The sequence below is a fragment of the Podarcis bocagei genome (genome assembly GCF_964188305.1).
Source record: "Podarcis bocagei genome assembly, chromosome: 13".
Classification (NCBI taxonomy): Eukaryota; Metazoa; Chordata; class Lepidosauria; order Squamata; family Lacertidae; genus Podarcis; species Podarcis bocagei.
This window is the reverse complement of record NC_138138.1, coordinates 1,412,074-1,431,669: the sequence shown is the minus strand read 5'-3', so window position 1 is coordinate 1,431,669 and position 19,596 is coordinate 1,412,074. Positions and strand designations below refer to the sequence as shown.

The window sequence follows — 19,596 nt, the reverse complement described above, 5'->3', positions numbered from 1 at the left end:
TGGCCCTTGTGGTCTCTTCCAACTCTATGATTCTATGATTCAGTGTGTGGGTTCCCAATCTGGCTAAACCACTGTGGGGAAAGAGTAAGGGACAAGATGGTTCTTTGGGTATGATCACTGGGGCTTTTCTCTTAAAATGTCTATCATTCTCTTCATGGAAACTCCGAAATGGCAGTTCTGCACTTCCTTCCAAGATGCAGTCAGTGTGCACACTGTGGCTTCCTTGCTCCTGATGCATTTGGTGTGCATTTTCTTCAGGGTTTTTTCTTCCTTGGTACCTGGACTCTTCAGTGTTGCAGGGCATCCTGGGACCCCCTGCCTCTCCTTGGCTTTGTAAACATACCACTTCCTGTGCTCTGTGGCAAGAAAGGGGCAAGAAAGGAAGAATGCCAAGTGAGATAATAGGTTATTGTCAGTATTACTACTGTTATTCATTAACTCTCCTCCTCCCTAAGGTCCTAGGGCAGGTTACAACATTCAAAAACAGCATCGAAAACAGTTTAAAACAATTTAGAATCACAGAACTAAGAGGGATGCTAAAGATACACACCTCAGGTGCCAAAGGCCAGGGTTTCGGCATTTCCCCAAGGCTGTATAGTGCAGGTCCCACAACTCAGGGGTTGCAACAGAGAAGGCCCTCTCCAGCCCCACACCCCCACCCTGCAATCCTGAGGGAGCTACCAAAAGGGCTCCCTCTGCTGATCTTAACATCTGGGTGGGCCTCTAGGGAAAATAGCACTGCACATGTTGTTTGTGCCATTGAGTCAGTTCTGGGGACAAGAAAGGTGGGCCTCCAAACACAGGAGGTGAGGTTGAGCTTTAAGCAGCCTGCTTCAAGAGGCAGCTGTCTCCTGGGTTGGGGGGTGATTCAGTCACCACCCAGCCTTCCCTGCTTTGTATTCCTCTGGCTAACCACTGCTCTGTTCCCCTTGGTTGTCGTAGCTTTGTGCCAGAGTCCCCTTCCTCAGAAAGCAACATGGCTTCAGCCCGGAAACAGCTCCCCAGCAGCCGGCTCTCGTCCTTCTCCTCTCAAACAGATCCTGCCTCTGCAACCGACCAGCACGATTCCTCCAGGGACCACAGGAGCACCAGTCTGGACCGCTTCAGCACAGATGTAGAATCTGCAGACGGGGCTAAGGCCCCTGCGTTAGCAGGGGACGGCCCAGACTTCTCCTTCCTGGAGGTAAGTTCTTGAGGCATGTCCCTGAGGGACACATTGCAGGCAGTGTTGCAGGTCTGTGTTTGACAGCGTGTGTGTTTGTTCTTCTCAAAGCAAACTCCTGTGCTGGACTCCAGTGTCTTGAAAACCCGCGTGCAGCTCAGCAAAAGGAGGCGCCAGCACCGAGCCCCAATTTCCCACTCGCTCAGAAGAAGCACCGGGGGAGACACTGAGCAGCGGCTCTCTGTGACAGAAGAGGCAGACAGCACGTGGTTGTTCAAGGGCTCCACAGGTAGCAGAGGGAAGGTGTTCTGTGCTATATAACCTGTCCCAAATCCCCAGAATCTGCCAAATAGTTCCATGAGTGATACAAGTAAGCGAGCCAAGCTGCAGGATCCCAGCCAATTTGAACCTGGATTACTTGCCATCCTTGAGCACGTTGAAAGGGTGTTGGATAGCACAGAGCTGTGTGCCTGGTCGTTGTGCCCTTAGAATAGTGTCCAACGGATACATTGTCAGGTGCAGCTTCATTCTCTCCAGCTTCCTATCTGGATGGTTCACTGTGAGGGAGAGGTGAGGTGGGAGACCTTAGCCAAAAGCACATGGAACTGGGCACGTCCCGCCTTTGTAGGTTGGAAGTACTCATCAGTGCGGGCTCCGAGACTTTCATCATCATCTTTGTCCACTTGTTTCTATACTGTTTTCTGGCCAAGACCCACAAAACGGTGAACAAATTAATATGAGAGACAATACAATAAAGCTATAGTAAATACAAATGTGGACGTAAATCCATTTAGCAGCACACGGTGATTCATACTTCATACTTTCCCAAGCTGCATTTGTGCTCGGACCAAAACACAGCTGCCACCCACAACACAATGGCCCCTGTGACGGGCTTCTCTCTGAAAGCAGCTGTAGCTGTGGGACTCAGTGGCTCAGCCTTCTGGCTCTTTAACAGGCTGCAGTTCTCCAGGTGCAAATGCAGGAAAGAAGGGAGGGGGAGGCTAAACTTGATTTTCACCTCCCAGCCAGCAAGGATCTTATTACTGCTGCCCTGCTACCTCTCCAGTCACCTCTGTACCTGGAAGGGTCAGGAAAGGTTGTGTAGACCCAGAATTCCCCCATGGTGCCTCTGGTTGCAAAGTGGGTGGTTGTTGGAGCAGCAGTGGGCCCTTGGCTAGTCTTGGGGCCACAGTGCCTGACCTTTACACCACAGGGAGATTGGAGACAGAGGGACTTGGTCAGCAAAGTCACAGAGGCCTGGGCAGGAGCAAAGATGGCAGAGGGTGAAGTCGCATCCCCCGGCTGACCAAGCTGCTTTCTGGTGCTTCTGGCTTGGGAGAATTGATTGGAAAGTCATCCCAAGGACTGCTTTGAAAGGAGACAGAAGCTGCTGGTGGGAGGGGGCCAAGCAGTGGGTTTCTAGCCCTGTGTTTTGTGCCTTCCTTCCCTCCCTCCCTCCCAAAGTGTCTGAAGCCTCATGAGTAATCCTCATTCTTAAGCAGAAAACTCAGCCAAGAAAGAAGACTCTGGTGAGGACGGAAACCCACAGCCAACAGAGAGGTCGCCCATCTCTCAGCTGCAGAGGCTCCCTGTCTTTCCAGGGATGGACCACTCAGCCCTCAAGGTGAATGTTGGTGCACCCCCCCCCATACACACTTGTCCTTAGCATTGGGAACTGTCGTGGAGTATATTTCAGAGACACTGTGGAGAGGTTGATTCTGCCTCAACCTGCGCTGAGAAACACGTGGTACTAGTTCATGTAATTTGGTAGCACGAGAAGAGAAATGTCATGGGGGCACTTTGGGTACCAATGGGAATACCTGGAGCCCATTCTGAGCCCCAAAGGCACCTGAGGGTGGGCTATGGAAATGGTGTACCTCACATGTTGCATGCAAGGAGGCAGTGGAACGGTGTGGGGTGAAGGGGCCAGTGACTGGGGACTGGGAACAGGATGCCCAGTAGACAGCTGGGAGGCCCATGCCCTGTGCTGTGAGCCTCCATTCAACGCTGCCTGAAGATTTAGGAAGCTGCCCCTTACCGTGTCAGAATGTTTGTATTATTGTATTATTGCTACAATTTCTTGATTTATTGCCTTCCAAACCACCATCTCAAGGTGATTTACACGTCAGATAATTAAAAGCAGTTAGAAACACTAAAGTAACAAATACATTTGAAACAAGATTAAAACCATACAAAATAGGCATTCATGGCAAAGTCCATGGTTTATCTGGTTGGGAAAGCCTGTTGGAACAAAAATGTCTTCAGCTGTTTCCAGAAAGTGGACTCCTTCCTTCTCTCATCCGAGATGCTGTTCCACAGAACAGTTGCAGCTGCACTAAAAGCCCTGTCCTGAGTTCCTGTGGAGTAGGGTTTTGGGAACTTGCAGGAGAGACTGTCCTGCAAACTGCAGAGATCTGCTGGGTGTCTTAAGTGTTGGACAGTCTGGTCTCAGCCTGGTCTCCCCTCAAAGGCCTCCTCAGGTCTTTTCCACGAGCTGCTCCTTGATTACTTGGTGACTGGATGCCCTAGCCGGGTGCTCCATCCCTGAAATCATGCCCCTCCACATGATGCATAACCACCCTTGCCTGGTGATGGCCAGAAGGCACCAGGCCCTTGGCTAGACATTCCTTGGAGTGAGCTCATTGCTGATGGGTCCCTCTCTCACGCCTCCTTTGGTGAAACTTGTGATCCAACCGTGACATTTACCAGAGGGTTCCCCTCTCGCCACCCTCCAGGCTCAACTCAGGAAAAGACATGAACCAGATGGAACAGGAGAAGTGCAGTTGTCCAAGTCACCAAAATTCCCATTTCAGGCTGGAGTTCCTGCTGGCAGAGTTCTGCCTGTTGGCACGGAGAAAGAAGAGAGGTGAGGCGGCTTGTTGTCAGGGTGATTCACCTTTAAGTTTTTCTGCAGATTTTACTGCTTTGCTACTTGTGAAAGCCCCACCTTCTAGCTTCCCAAAAGTCTTTTGGTTTCTGAGATTCCAGCAGGGGTTGCCCAAATACTTTAAATCCTGCCTTTATAGTCATAAGGGCTGGTGACTTTAAAATTATAAATCTTGAAGTGGAATTCTACAGCTTATACAGTGGCACCTCAGTTTACGAACTTAATCCATTATGGAAGTGCGTTCTTAAACCAAAGCCATTCTTAGACTGAGGTGTGCTTTCCCTAATGAGACCTCCCGACGCCGGTGCCCTCCCACCATTCAACTTCTGTTCATAGACCAAGGTAAAGTTTGCTAACCGGAACACTACTTTCAGTTTTGCGTAGTTCGTATTCCAAATAGAATCATAGAATCATAGAGTTGGAATAGACCACAAGGGCCATCGAGTCCAACCCCCTGCCAAGCAGGAAACACCATCAGAGCACTCCTGACATATGGTTGTCAAGCCTCTGCTTAAAGACCTCCAAAGAAGGAGACTCCACCACACTCCTTGGCAGCAAATTCCACTGTCAAACAGCTCTTACTGTCAGGAAGTTCTTCCTAATGTTTAGGTGGAATCTTCTTTCTTGTAGTTTGGATCCATTGCTCCGTGTCCGCTTCTCTGGAGCAGCAGAAAACAACCTTTCTCCCTCCTCTATATGACATCCTTTTATATATTTGAACATGGCTATCATATCACCCCTTAACCTCCTCTTCTCCAGGCTAAACATGCCCAGCTCCCTTAGCCGTTCCTCATAAGGCATCGTTTCCAGGCCTTTGACCATTTTGGTTGCCCTCCTCTGGACACGTTCCAGTTTGTCAGTGTCCTTCTTGAACTGTGGTGCCCAGAACTGGACACAGTACTCCAGGTGAGGTCTGACCAGAGCAGAAGACAGTGGCACTATTACTTCCCTTGATCTAGATGCTATACTCCTATTGATGCAGCCCAGAATTGCATTGGCTTTTTCAGCTGCCGCGTCACACTGTTGGCTCATGTCAAGTTTGTGGTCAACCAAGACTCCTAGATCCTTTTCACATGTACTGCTCTCAAGCCAGGTGTCACCCATCTTGTATTTGTGCCTCTCATTTTTTTTGCCCAAGTGCAATACTTTACATTTCTCCCTGTTAAAATTCAGCTTGTTTGTTTTGGCCCAGTTCTCTAATCTGTCAAGGTCGTTTTGAAGTGTGATCCTGTCCTCTGGGGTGTTAGCCACCCCTCCCAGTTTGGTGTCATCTGCAAATTTGATCAGGATGCCCTTGGGTCCATCATCCAAGTCGTTGATAAAGATGTTGAATAAGACCGGGCCCAAGACAGAACCCTGTGGCACCCCACTAGTCACTCTTCTCCAGGATGAAGAGGAACCATTGATGAGCACCCTTTGGGTTTGGTCAGTCAGCCAGTTACAAATCCACTGAGTGGTAGCATAGTCAAGACCGCATTTTACCAGCTTCTTTACAAGAATATCATGGGGCACCTTGTCAAATGCCTTGCTGAAATCAAGGTAGGCTACATCCACTGCGTTCCCTTCATCTACCAGGCTTGTAATTCTGTCAAAAAATGAGATCAGGTTATTGATAGTTCATAAACAGGGCTGTTCTTGAACCAAGGTACCACTGTACTACATTCAAGACTACATACAGACCCTATTCTCGTCCCCAGTTTTGAGACTGTATTTACATAAATACCAGCACTTTGCTGAGTTTTTGCACTTTAAACATTTTTTAAATGAGAAGTGTGCTTTTGAAAGACATGAAAAGCCTCTTGGGGAAACTTGGGGAACTCATGCAGTTTCTTTGTTTTTTGATTGCCCTGTTTCCAGCCCCAGATAAGCTACTATTTTCAATGTCCGTATTTTAAGTTTTTTCATCTTGTTCTGTGAGTGAAGCCAATAAGGAATCACCCAGCAGAACTGTATCATCCTGTTCGCTGCACCTTCTATCAGATTTGGTCATCTGGCAGCATCTCAAAAGACAAACAAAGGCTTCACTCATGGTGTCAGTGGGAGGAAGCGCAAAGCAGTTGCTGAGTTGTCTTTCTGGGTTCAGGCGACCATAATCACCAGCCAGGGCTGCATTGGCAAGACTTCCAAACTTCTGCCCCAGCCAAGCTCAGCATGATCAGCTGGGAGGGAGCAATGGCTGCACATTCCGCCATGCAGTGCAGAGGGAAAAGATCCTCCTTTAGATGCATTAGTAGGATTGAATCCAAAGGTTTTGCTGAAACTTTGGGCAACCAGGATGTGTTCCCCGCCTTCTCACCTGTGCACAAAGAGGACCAAACAAGGGCTAAGGGCAGAGGGAAAATGGGCTTGCGAGAAGCAGGCACCCTCCTTATTTCAGCTCCCCAGTAATGAATTTCTCATGGAAGGACCTCGAATGGGATGTGCATTTGTTTGTAAAGGGAGTGACCCAGGCCTGTTTCCTGCATTCCAGGTCGGAGGAGCTGTCTCCACGTTGGCTGAAGGAGCTTAAGTCCAAGAAGAGGCAGAGCCAATACGAGAACCAAGTGTGACGGCCGAGGTCTGGAGGTGGCGGCAGTGGCGGTGATGGGGTTAGCTGCCTGTTGAGTGGAAGAGGGTCTGCAGAGCAAATGAGCCTGGCCCAATGCAGGGGGGAAAGGGCGGGGTGACCAGGGGCCATCTGCCATAATGTCTCATTGAGGAGCTCTGGATTCCAGATGCTTGGGTGGCAAACATTTTTTAGAAACTTTTTGTTTTTTTGAAATCATTTTTAGTTGGTTTTACAAATACAGTGGTACCTCGGGATGCGAACAGGATCCGTTCCAGAGCCACATTCGCATCCTGAAGCGAACGTAACAAGCGACAGCGCGTGGGTGGGTTGCGGTTTGCTGCTTCCGTGCATGAGCGTGACGTCATTTTGAGCATCTGCGCATGCACGAACGGCGAAACCTGGAAGTAACACGCTCTGTTACTTTCAGGTTGCCGTGGAGCGCAACTCGAACATGCTCAATGTGAAGCACATTCAACCCGAGGTATGACTGTACAAAGTTATAAAAAGTATCCAAATATATATCCATATATAGAGATTTCTCCAAATCTGAGGACTTCCCCTGATCCACTCCATGGGGTCCCATTTTAAACATTTAATCAGTGATGGCCAAACTTGGCCCTCCATCTGTTTTGGGACTACCAATTCCCAACATCCCTGAAAACTGGTCCTGTTAGCTAAGGATGATGGGAGTTGTAATCCCAAAACAGATGGAAGGCCAATTTTGGCCATCACTGCATTTATTACTACATATTCTTCGCTACTGCAACTTTTATATCAATCCCTATTATACATGGTAATTGTTACACTACAAATGAAATCAAAGTCCTGCTAATGTTTCCATCTGCTTACAGTGGTTTCCTAAATAACTTATAATTTTTTCCCATTCTTTTATAAAGTTTTTGTCCTCTTGGTTTCTGAGTTTTCCAGTCAGTTTTGCCATCTCGGCATGGTCCATCAGTTTGGTTTGCCACTCCTCTCTGGTAGGGACTTTGTGTTCTTTCCATTTCTGGGCTAGTAACATCTGGGCAGCTGTTATTCCATACATGAAAAGTATTTTCTGTTCCTTTGGAATGTTGGTACCTGTAATTCCTAATAGAAAAGCTTCTGGTTTCTTAAGAAAGGTTATTTTAAGCATTTTTTTCATTTCATTATATATCATCTCCCAGAAAGCTTTTATTACCTTACAGTTCCACCACGTATGGTAAAAGGTACCTTCTTTTTCTTTACATGTCCAGCAGGTATTTGTACTTGTCCTCTTACATTTTTGTCAGCTTAGTAGGCGTCAAATATCACTGGTACATCATTTTCATATAGTTTTCTTTCAGTGCACTGTAAATTTCAAGTCTGTTTTCCATAACCTTTCCCAATCTGCCATTTGGATATTATGTCCCAAATCCTTTGCCCAGTGTATCATTACTGACTTGTTCATGTTTGTATGCCACTCTAAAAGCAAACTAGACATTTTGGACAATAATTCAACATTATTTTCTAATAACTCTTTTTGAAATCTTGATATTTCACAACTAAAACTTTTCTTTTTATCTGTCTTAGAGATATAATCTAATTGGTGATACTGTAACCAATCCGTTAATAAATCTCTTATCGCCTCCTAGTTGGCCAATTTTTTTCAGAGATATTGTTTCTAAAGCCACCAAGATGTTTTTTGTTCTAATAAGTTTTTATATTTCCCCCTTATCTTAAAAAATTATTTTCTTATTAAGTGGTTCTGAAAACCTTTATGCACCTTTGCTTTTTCATAACATAAGTATTTGTGCCATCCAAATCTATTATTGTGTCCTTCTAGATTTAAAATATCTGCAATTTATTTCATGGAACGCTGGGGACAGTGGATTGGGTATTTCCTCTCGCATGACCTCAGGCAGGAGCAAAGACTTGTGGGAGGCAGGCACTTCCTCCTCAGTCTTTTTTCTCCCGCCTGGCTCAGCTGTCTGTTTTGCCTGGCTTTCCTTCTTCAGATAAGTTTTTCAATTTTTATCTCATTTTATTATTGCTTTATTTTATCTAGTCCTGCTTAGTTTTAGCAACTTATCCCGTCCTTGAGTCTTGCATACACACACACACTCTCCCAAAAATATTTCATCCCTCCCCACCCTGGTTGTTTCCCCTAGCAACCTTAGTTCTTCTTGTTTTTAGTTTATTTCGTATACTTCCTTGCAGAGCATCCTTGTATAATGTTCTCCTTCACGGTCACTGAATATGCTCGTTTTTTGCATGCTGTGGCTCCGTTTTGCCACATTTATCAGATTTAAAGATGGGGGGGGGGGATCCTACCCAAGTCTTTTTGCAATTGCAGCTCAATTTTAGTGGCTGCTGGCTCCAAATCACCACCTCATTTCTTTGGTGATTTCTACAGCCTTTAGCCATTATTTTCTGTATCATTTCAGGCTTCATTAAGGCTTTATATTGACTACTCTCCTAGTTCGTGGTACGGCAGAAGGAGATGGGGTTATTATTCCTCAGCAATATATTCTCCTCCCAGTTCACAGTCATGGCAACGGAGTGAGCAGGCACTGATAGACTGCTTCTGAACCTCCTAGTTAAGGAGTGATTCAATTGTTTATTATTATTTTCACTTATTATTCTGCGTCTTGCAGACCCAATCCACTTGTGACTGCATTGGAGAGATGTATGTTTGTGCCATTTCCCATAGTCCACGATTGTGGCATTGGAAGTGAATGCATTCATATTTATCCGTTCCTAGATGACCTGCTTCTCCAGGCAACATCCCTTCAACAGGCTCATCTCCATTTGCAGATCACCCTCAATCTCACAGCTTCTTAGTCCAAATAGTCCATCATTGTCTCATGCAGCTTCTTGTAGAATTCTGATTTTCCATCATTTGGCGCATAAATTCCTAATATCAAAATCTTCTCTCCTTGTGTTTGAATTTCAATTGCGAGAATTCTTCCATGATCATCTTTGAATAAAAATTTTGGCGATAGGTTCTCCTTTGCATAAATTACAACACCTCTTTTTTTAACTTTGTCTGATGAGATAAATTCTTGACCAAGTCTTTTATTGATTAATACTTTCCTGTGGAGCCTAGTCACATGTGTTTCTTGCAAACATATTACATCCAATTGTTCTTTTTTTAGGATATGAAATATCCTTCTCCTTTTTTCCGGAGAATTCCCGCCATTTATGTTCCAACTAAGTAGCTGCAGAGACATCCTGTTTTATTTAAAATGTTCTTAAGATGGGGTGTCTTCCTTTTTCTCAGATCCCGAGGGTGTAGGCGTTGGCCCACTTCCGGGCAGTATTGGTGCTGGTAAACCTGGAAGCCAATCCGCTCCTTTTTGGAGATCTTCTCCGTGGTCGTGAAGGAACTTTTGGTTATCTTCAGGTGTTCTTATTTTAACCTTCCTTTCTTTGTAGGTGAAAGATAATCCCTGTGGAAACTCCCACCTATAGGGAATTGCGTTGTGTCTCAGCAATTTTGCTAATTCTGTATAGGTGGCTCTAAGGTCCAGCAGTTGCCTCGGGATATCTCTGTAAATTTCCACCCTTTTGTCTTGTATTTCAATTGCTTTTTTGAAATGAAGGCCTAGGATCTTATCTCTCTCTTCCTTTGTTCTTAAAATTATCAAACAGTCTCTGGATCTGTCTTTCCTTACCAGTCTTCCCAGTCTATATGCCGAGACTATCCTGAAATCTGTATCTTCCTTTAAACCCCAGAACTTCGAGAATTCCTGTGTTAAGTATCCAATCAAGTCTCCTTGCTCGAGTTCCGGGATGCCTCTCAATTTGATGTTGCTCTCGCGGTTTTTCAGTTCCACCATTGACAGATAGACTTGTTGTTCACCCACCTGTTTGTGCAGGGGCCTAACTTCTCCTTTTATTTCTTCAACCTCTTTTTGTAGAACTCCCACTTTCTGGATTGCTTCTCCAGCTAATTCCCGATTTTCCGCTGTTGCTCCTTGCAATTTCTCTATGGCTTGCGTGTGCTGGGAAACTTGGTCAGTCAATTTTTGAATCGAGGAAGTTGCTTTATCTATCTTCACAGACTGGTCGTCCACCTTCTGGTTCAGACTTGATAATTGCTCCAATATTTGTTTTAATAGTGTATCTGACCCACCTGCTGCCATATCTTCCTCAGTGGACTTCTCAGTTGTTTCCCCTTGTTCTCTATGGGTCACCAGTACAGCTGGAACCGACGCACGGCGTCCTTGGGTCAACGTTGTTTGTACAAATTGTCTTCTTTCCTTTCTCACAATCTCACAGCTTCTTGATCAACTACAAAAAAAGTTGCTTGGCTCCATCACAAAGGATCATTCACTTAGGCACCCGGCTAGATACAGTTCAAATCTCGTGACTCTTCACCAGAGCAGATCAGCAAAATCTCCACAGCGGCAGCTTCAATCTTAAAGACAAAAAAGATGGCAGCCAAACAACTGTCAACAATTCTAGGTCTCTGCATGTGAGCCTCTCAGATTACACCTTGAGCAAAACACCACACAAGAACCCTGCAGTGGTTTTTACTTCTGCATCAATGAGAGATCATTCAAAATTGGCCCAGGTCTTTGCTCTTATCTCCTCAACTCAAACTGTCCATGCTGCGCAAACCTCCAGTCTTTGGAAAGGCACTCCATTCAGAAATCCCTGCAGCACTGAGGTAACCATGTTTACAAGGTTTAATCTCTCTACACTCAATGCCTCCGAAGGCTAGAGTTGAGAGCAGCCAGACTGGCAATTGTTTGCTTCTCCTCTCGTCTTCAACTCCATCACGTCCTTCTTTGAACAGACAACTCAACAACAAAAGCCCACATATCTTGTTAAGGAGGGACCCATTTGGAATCTCTCCAGAAAGAGATGGCTCTTCTCTTCAGTTGGGCTGAGAGTCAACTCCTCAGCCTCACGGCAGATCTTACCACCGGTGACGGCAAACAGTTTGATTGAGCAGATCCCAGGTAAATCAAGGGGAATGGATACTGAATGAACAGGAGTTTCTTCAGATTCAACAATGCTGGGGTCCTCTACAAGTTGATCTCTTTGCTCACAAGCTAAACTGTCAGCTACCCCATTACTTTGGCAGGTTCAAAGACAACCAAGCAGACACCTGGGATGCCCTAATGACGCCATGGCCGAAGGAATTATTGTATGCCTTCCCTCCTCAAGCTATCATTCCGAGAGTCCTCTGAAAGATCAGGTTGGAAACAGCTCAGGTGGGTCTTGTTGCACCATTCTGGCCCCGCAGACCTTGGCTGTCAGAGATTCAGGCTTTCAGTGGCACCACCATTTCATCTTCCTGTATTTACTTCCAATTTACTTCGCCAGGAACCATTGACTCATCCAATCCTACAATGGTTGAACCTGACTGCATGGCGGTTGAGCACCATAGACTGAAATATCGTGGTCTGGATGAGATTGTTATCTCCACCATTCTAGCTTCCAGATGTCCATCCGCAAGATGTATTTATCAATCAACATGGTCAGCCTTTACCTCCTAGTGTAAAGCTGTGGCTACACAGAGTTCTCCACTATCTCCAACATGGTCTGCAAAATGGTCTATGGCCTAATACTTTAAAATGTCACCTTTCCACCATTTCTTTGACTTTTAAGTTCTGCTGGCTGTTCTTCACTGTCACAGAACGTTGCTAATCAAACGTTTCCTCAAAGGAACTATGTTACAGCATCCTCCAGTGAGTACCGTTTTCCATCATGGAACTTGCATTCTGTTCTGTCAGCACTGCAACGGCCTCCATTTGAACCACTATGCCAAGTTTCTTTAAAGAACCTTTCTTTTGAAATCCTATTTTTGGTTACGATACCTCAGGTGAGATGAGTTTCAGAACTGTCAGCCTTGTCAATAGCAAAGCATTTATGCATCTTCCATTAGGAGAAGGTGGAAGATCCCTCCTTTCTACCAAAAGATCTTACAAAATTCCACATTCGACAGGAACTCATTCTCCTGACTTTTTGTGCTGATCCAAAACATCCGTTGGAAAAGACTTGGCACTCTTTGGATGTCCGCAGAGCCTTAAAAGTGTATATACACTAATTCTTTGTTTGTGTCTTTTCATCCTTCCACCTTAGGAGCAAAGGGCACTTCAGTTTCCTTAGCTAGAGGGATTAGGGCGTGCATTTCCTTAGCTTATGATACTATGAAATTGCCCCACCCACCTCATATTTTGCTCAGTCCTCTGGGTCAGCCTCGACTTCTGCTGCCTTTATGGCTGATGGCACTTTAATAGAGATTTGTAGGGCAGCCACTTGGTCGCCTCCTTCCACTTTCACTAGGCATTGTAAGTTAAACTAAATGTCTTCAGCTGAGGCGGCTTTTGGCCATACAGTGTATATGTAGTTTTGTAGTCAGTGCGTAAGCCGGATTGGGAAGTGCTGTGGTATGTCCTAATCCACTGTTCCCAGCGTCCCATGAAATAAATAGAATGATTGGCTTACCTGAAGTGTAGATTTATGAATTGGGGATGCTGGGTACAGTGGAACCCTCCCTATGATGGTCTGCAGTCGCACTGATTTTTTTCCTTTAGGAGGGGTACTATTGACTGTTGCTTCTATTTTTATTGATTTATGAGCCAGGAGGGGAGGCAGGCTGCTATTATTGTTTCTGCTGCATTGGTGAACGTTACTGCTTGGCAAATCCGAAAAACTGAGGAATGCCTGCCTCCCACAAGTCTTTGCTCTTGCCTGAGGTCATGTGAGAGGAAATACCCAATCCACTCTCCCCAGTGTCCCCATTTCATAAATCTACACCTCAGGTAAGCCAATCATTCTTTTTCCAATGTTATCCATTCCCAGATCCAGCAACTGCAGGATGCTTCATAATATAATTTAAAATCTGGCAGGGCGAAGCCTCCTCTCTCTTTAGCATCTGTTAACAATTTATATTATATCCTTGGTTTCGTTCCCTGCCAGATAAATCTAGAAATTACTTTTTGCCATTCCTTGAAGTGTCCTGTACTTCCAATCACCGGTATCACTCATATTCTTCCCCAAAAAGATAAATTCATCCTACCCGAAATCTCTAAATTTCTTTTTATAGTGGTACCTTGGTTCTCAAACTTAATCTGTTCCAGAAGTCTGTTCCAAAATCAAAGCATTCCAAAACCAAGACTCGCTTTCCCATAGAAAGTAATGCAAAATGGATTAATCCGTTCCAGACTTGTAAAAACAACCCCTAAAACAGCAATTTAACATGAATTTTACTATCTAATGAAACCACTGATCCATAAAATGAAAGCAATAACACTGGGCAACAATTTTTTACTTTTTGAATGTTGTCTAGATTTCTACAACTGATTTAGGGTATTTTTGCACTGCTGAATCAGGAAATGGCATCCGTTTCTCTCCATCAGGTCAGGTTTTCTGTAAACTGAATGGTGGGCATTGATAAAGGTAAGTACACGTAAATTGCATGTTGCTTCACCATTTTTCAAACTTCAGGGCTTGAACTTCTGTTTCTTGGAACTCCTGGAATGCTCAGCAGCATGGAGGTCTCTCTTCAGAGTCCAACAGTAGTCAGCCATCATGACTGCGTCCCAGCGACCCTGGTACCTGGTCTCCATCACTTTCATGTCCTGATGGAATCTCTCCCCCTGCTCGTCACTCATTGAACCCAGGTTCTTAGGAAACCGGTCCATATGTGAAAATAGGTAGTGCATCTTGACGCTCATGTTGCAGCCCAGGTTTCTGAAAGCAGTCAGCATGTTGTTGACAAGTTCTGCGTAGTTTCTGGCCTTATTGTTGCCAAGAAAGTTCTTCACTACCAGAACAAATGCCTTCCACGCTTCCAGTTCCACTTCGTTCATTGAGTTTCCGAACTCTGGATCTCTGATGAGCTGACGGATCTGAGGACCGTCAAAGATGCCAGCTTTCAACTTCTCCATGGTCAATCCTGGAAAAGTCTGGCACAAGTAACTGAAGCAGTCACCATCCTTGTCCAGAGCCTTGGTGAACTGCTTGATTAAGCCAAGCTTGATGTGTAGCGGTGGGAAGAGTATTCTGTCTCTGTCCACCAGAGGGTCGTTGATGACGTTCCTTTCTTTGCAAGGCACCAATTCCTCCTACACAGGCCAGTCCTTCTTCGTGTAATGCTGAGCACGGTCCCTACTATCCCACATGCACAGAAAACATGGGTACTTGGTGAAGCCAGACTGTTGTCCCAACAAAAAGTTCACCATCTTCAGGTCAACACAAATAAACCACTTATGCTGATCATAACCAATTTTCTCCAGCACATACTTCACCGCTTCATAGTTCTCCTTCAGTGTAGTTGAGTGAGCCAGGGGTATAGAGGCAAACTGGTTGCCGTTGTGTAGCAGAACACATTTCAGTGATCGCTTGCTGCTGTCAATGAACAGTCTCCAATCTTTGGGTTCGTACTGTGGCACTCCAAGCTTGAGCAGAAGCTGCGCAATATCTGCACAGTACACCAAGTCCTTCTCTTCCGAGAAAAAACGGAGGTACTCTTGATGCCTGTTGCGCAAGAAGCTGATGCGAGCACTGTCAGAGAGGAGGTTTTTTTCCTTCAATCTGAATGCCAACAGTTCGGCAGAGTCCTTTGACAAGCTGAGGTCACGAACTAGATCATTCAACTCCTTTTGGGAAAATGGATGTGGAGCATCATCTTCAAGAACCACTTCTTCTTCTTCATGTCCTTCAACACTGGAGGCATCTTCGTCACTAATGTCAGGATGTTCTCCGAAGATAGGCACTGGAATTTCATCACAATGAGCTATAGGACTACGTGCTGATTGAAGATCAGGATACTTCGTGGGGCGGGTGCCCCATTAACTTAGTTTTGATCCCCCAACTTTATGCTTTGCTGGACCAATTTATGGAAGATTTTGAGGTTTTATGACTTCAAACTGATCCCTTTTCGACATAATCACCCAGAACTATCGGACCTGAATACTTCTTATCATTAAAATAATCATTTCCAATCAAAACAATTATTTGACAAGGTATTTTACCCCCACCAACTTCTTCTAAAATGCTCCACACAAGCGTACATGTGAACAAAAACGTAAAAAAAGACATGTGGCCATAGCTCAAAAACTTGACCTGATTGAGCAAAACCAATGTGATTTTTGGATTCAGCGCATCAGATTCATCCTAAATCAGCTGAAAAAATGCAGACAACAAATTTATGGTTGACCATTGTAATCAATGTACTATACTATAAAATAAGTATTGTACATGATAAAAATTAAAATTATTTTTTTTTCTTACCTGCACTGATGATAGTCAGTGTTTGGATGGGGGGCTTTTTTATCCATTTCTGCAGTCACACAATCAATCAATCAATCAATAATAAAATGAAGAACAAGCCACAGTCACAAAAACGAAAAAGCCACACAAACAAAAATGCAAAAAATAGCAAAAACAAAAGCACCAAATATATGCTCCAAATATCACCTCAGAACACTGCAATTGGAAAGGGAAGGCTTTGATTACAATGGGGGGTGCAAATTAGCAGTGCAACAGTGAAAATGGGAGGAAAAAGGCTTTGATTACAATGGGGCAATGCAAATTAGCAGCTCAACAGTGAAAACGGAAGTTCAGGAGCATGTTCGGCTTCCGAACCAAAGTTCGCAAACCAGAACACTGACTTTTGTAAGAACACTTGAAGGATAGGCAGCGTTCAAGTTCCAAGTTGTTCAGGAACTAAGCTGTTCAAAAACCGAGGTACCACTGTATTTCTTTCCAAGTGTTTATGTAATTGTCTTTAAATATATTAATGCTTTTAGCTGTCAGTCATACCCCCCCAGATATTTAATGTGTAAGCCTGTAAGTTTCTGGAAACCTGATAAATGGGAAAACTTTTTGCCTCCCTAATTGACAAAGCTGGCCCACCTATGAGGCAAGGGGAAGCGCCCGCACCAGGCAGCGGAAATGCAAGAGGTGGTTCTCCACCGGCCCCACTGCTTCTGCTCCCAGAATGTCTCCCTCTCACTGGTGAGAGGGGGTGTTCCAGCAGGAGGGGCCACCACTCGGCTTCCCTGTCCGCAGGCAGAGAAACACATCAGCAACGCTTTGCAAATGCCAAGTGTTATAAATGCCAGCGTGGTTGCTCGAGAGCAAACAGGCAAGACTTCCTGTTGGTGTCTTTCCAAGGCTTTATTATCTGTCCAAAACGTTCACAATGCAGATTGACTCTTTTCCATGTCTGCTTAGTCACTAGCAGAATCTGGGAGTGGGCGGTCCTTAAAGTTTCCCCAGCAGAGCAGTTTTTTGACCCCCATCCTACGCCTCCCCTCTCTGCGCAGAGAGGGCATGGGCAAGGGGGGACCTGCCTCCCCCCCCCCGCTTTGCTCAGGTTCAGTGTTGCGGCTCTCCCTTGCATCTTCCGAGCCCTGCATCCCTTTCCCCACTGGAGGCATGGCTTCGCTCCTCCTCGGAGGACAAGCTGCTTCTCGCAATCTTTGGCGGCTCCCTGCAACCCAACTGCCCTTCCACCTCCCGCCTCTGAGCTGATGGCAGTTCCCTGACACCAAGGCTCCTGCGGTGGAAGGGAAGGGATGGGGTGGGGAGGGGGAAGGAGGGAGAAATTCCCATTTTGCTTCAAGTGGTGAAATGGGCCACTCCTGCCTGTTGGAATTAGCAGACGCAAGTTACTTGTAGAATCCTAGAATTGTAGATTTGGAACAGACCTCAAGAATCATCCAGTCTAACCCCCTGCAATGCAGGAATCTCAGCTAAAACAGCCGTGACAAAGGACCATCCAGCTTCTGCTTAAAAACCTCCAAGGAAGGAGAGTCCACCCAAAGGAGACTGTTCCACAGTTGAACAGCTCTTACTGTCAAAAAGTTTTTTTCTGATGTTGATTCTGAATCTCCTTTCTTAGAACTTGAATCCATTGGTTCAAGTCCCACCCTCCAGAGCAGGAGAAAACAAGCTTGCTCCATCTTCCACGTGACAGTCCTTGAGATATTTGAAGATGGCTATCGGGAATTTGAAGAGGGTTGTTAGCAGCTGAACAATAATAATAGTAATAATAGTAATAATTTATTGATGATGATAATGATGATAATAATAATAATAATAATAATAATAATAATAATAATAATAATAATAATATATGAAAGCATGGCCTCCTTTGGCTTGCAGGGGCTCTCCAGAGTCTGTGGCAAAGAAAGTTCTTCTCCATTACCAGCCACCTGCTCTTGTTTTAATAGAGATGCGAAGGAATAAATCTGAAGCGCTCTGCATGCAAAACATGTGTTCCGTCACTGAGCAACAATTTCTCCCCACGGGTTAAGTTAGACCCTAATGAGGGAAAGATGCACTGCTCCTACGAACGCAGCAGCCCTTGCCCGCCTGCGTTTTCCAGCAGCTGGGATTCAGAAGCATTGCTGCCTCTGAAGGCAGAGCAGAGCCACTGTGGCTGGAAGCCATCGACAGCCATCCAAGTTGGTGGCCATCGCTGCCTCCTGTCTGTGAGAGTTCCACAGTTTAACTATGCACTGTGTGAAGAAGGCCTTGTTCCACCAGCAGATATGAAATAGTGTTTCTCCCCCAACTTTCCAGGTGGAAGTCCGGATGACTTGGAAGACAGAAGAAGCCTTAACTTGCTCACGCCCCTCTCCCCTGCTGCTGCTGCTGCTTCTCGCCCTGACTGCTGTGTGCGCAGTGCCTTTCCATCTGGTGTGAAGAATGTCCATGGTGGGCCTGATGCGGAAGGCTGTCCAACTCCTCAGGATCCATTCCGCCCCTCTGCAGCTGTGGGTCCTAGTTGTGCTGCAGAGCTGCCCCCCCCCCACTCCAGCTGCCGGGGGGGCGGGGCGGTGCTGTGCCTGACACACTGGCCTTCTGGCTGGGGAATTGGGCACACCAACCTGCTCTTTGTTGGCTTATGAACAAAGAGAGGATGCTGTAGTGGATGAACTTATAGGCTGGTCTCTTGCAAAAAGACTTGTTGCTGTCTGAGGATGGGAAATGGAAAGAGGAAGAAACAGATTATGTTTACTGCCATATTGAAAGAGGAAACTTGACTGATTATTTTTTAAGAAAATTTTGATTGGCTGGTATTAACTTTGTGGATCATCTGTTCCGCCAAGACAATGTGATATATACTCTTCCTTTCTTTTTTAGGATCAAAGGAGATTTTATTGTTTAAGTGAGATTGTATGTGTGTGTGTTTTGTCAGCACACAGAGTAATGGGCATCCCATTTCTAGAGGGATAAAGCAATAACATCAGACAGTCCTCATTAAAATAGTTGTAAATAATATGAGGGGTGGTTCCCCACCCCTCACTATTTACTGGAAAAAGAAGGGAAGTCTCACCTTGCCAGTCTCAGGGCTGCGTAGGAACCCGGCTGGGGTTCTCTTGCTGGAAGTTTAAGTTTTTTCTTTCTGTAAATAAAGGGGTAAATAAATAGTTTATATTCCTCTGATTATTTCAAAAGTTCAGTTGCAGAAATGTGTACCTATTTTTCCACAAATGTTAAACTTGGATGATATCAGTGAAGGAGCTTAGGGTCCCTGTCTGTGGTCTCCAAGCGTTCCTGAAGACAGACTCTAAGAAGCCTTTTTACCTTGTCACAATCTGTCAAAAGAAATCCAGGGTCGCTCATTCTTGTGAATGTATGGGGGGGGACAGGTGAATTATGACCCTGCAAAGCACCTTCCTTCCTCTTTGGTCTTTTCCATTGCTGAGTCTCTGCTTTTGCCATCTAGGGAGCCTCTTTACCTGAACAAGTTCCCATGAAGGATCTGCAAGATTCTTTCTTCCATAGTGAGGTTTCTCTGTTGTTGTTTCCTTACCCAAAGCCCCCATGTTTGGGATTCCTTCTTTGGATGTTAAGAAAATAGCATTACCCCTAAGTGCTCTTCCCAGAAATGTTCTATTTTCAGAAAATTAAAGTTTATATTGTCACAGAATTAGACAGATTTCTATTGCATTGCACAGATGTCCTCCATGGACATGCACACACGGTCTGTGGTGGGCAGAAGAGTTCACTGCTGAGCAGTGTCTCACAAGTTCACAGCCCTGTTGGGAGTACAAAAATGCATCTGCA

General features: G+C 45.3%; 1 protein-coding gene across 9 annotated transcripts in view; it reads left to right on the top strand.

Moving 5' to 3' along the window:
• Positions 1-19,459, top strand: part of KIAA1671 — a 146,455-nt gene extending 126,996 nt beyond the window's left edge. For 4 of the 9 annotated variants that reach the window (XM_081168475.1, XM_081168476.1, XM_081168480.1 and 1 more), the window contains 6 exons: positions 943-1,183; positions 1,274-1,451; positions 2,662-2,786; positions 3,898-4,028; positions 6,520-6,637; positions 18,106-19,459. In XM_081168475.1, the coding sequence (XP_081024601.1) occupies positions 943-1,183; positions 1,274-1,451; positions 2,662-2,786; positions 3,898-4,028; positions 6,520-6,598 (754 nt within the window). In that variant the 3' untranslated portion in view covers positions 6,599-6,637; positions 18,106-19,459. Of the gene's footprint in view, positions 1-942; positions 1,184-1,273; positions 1,452-2,661; positions 2,787-3,897; positions 4,029-6,519; positions 6,664-9,319; positions 9,398-10,845; positions 11,231-18,105 lie in introns of all 9 variants that reach the window. The other 5 variants (XR_014001766.1, XR_014001767.1, XR_014001768.1 and 2 more) reach the window with 5 other exon arrangements.
• The last annotated feature ends 137 nt before the right edge of the window (positions 19,460-19,596 follow it).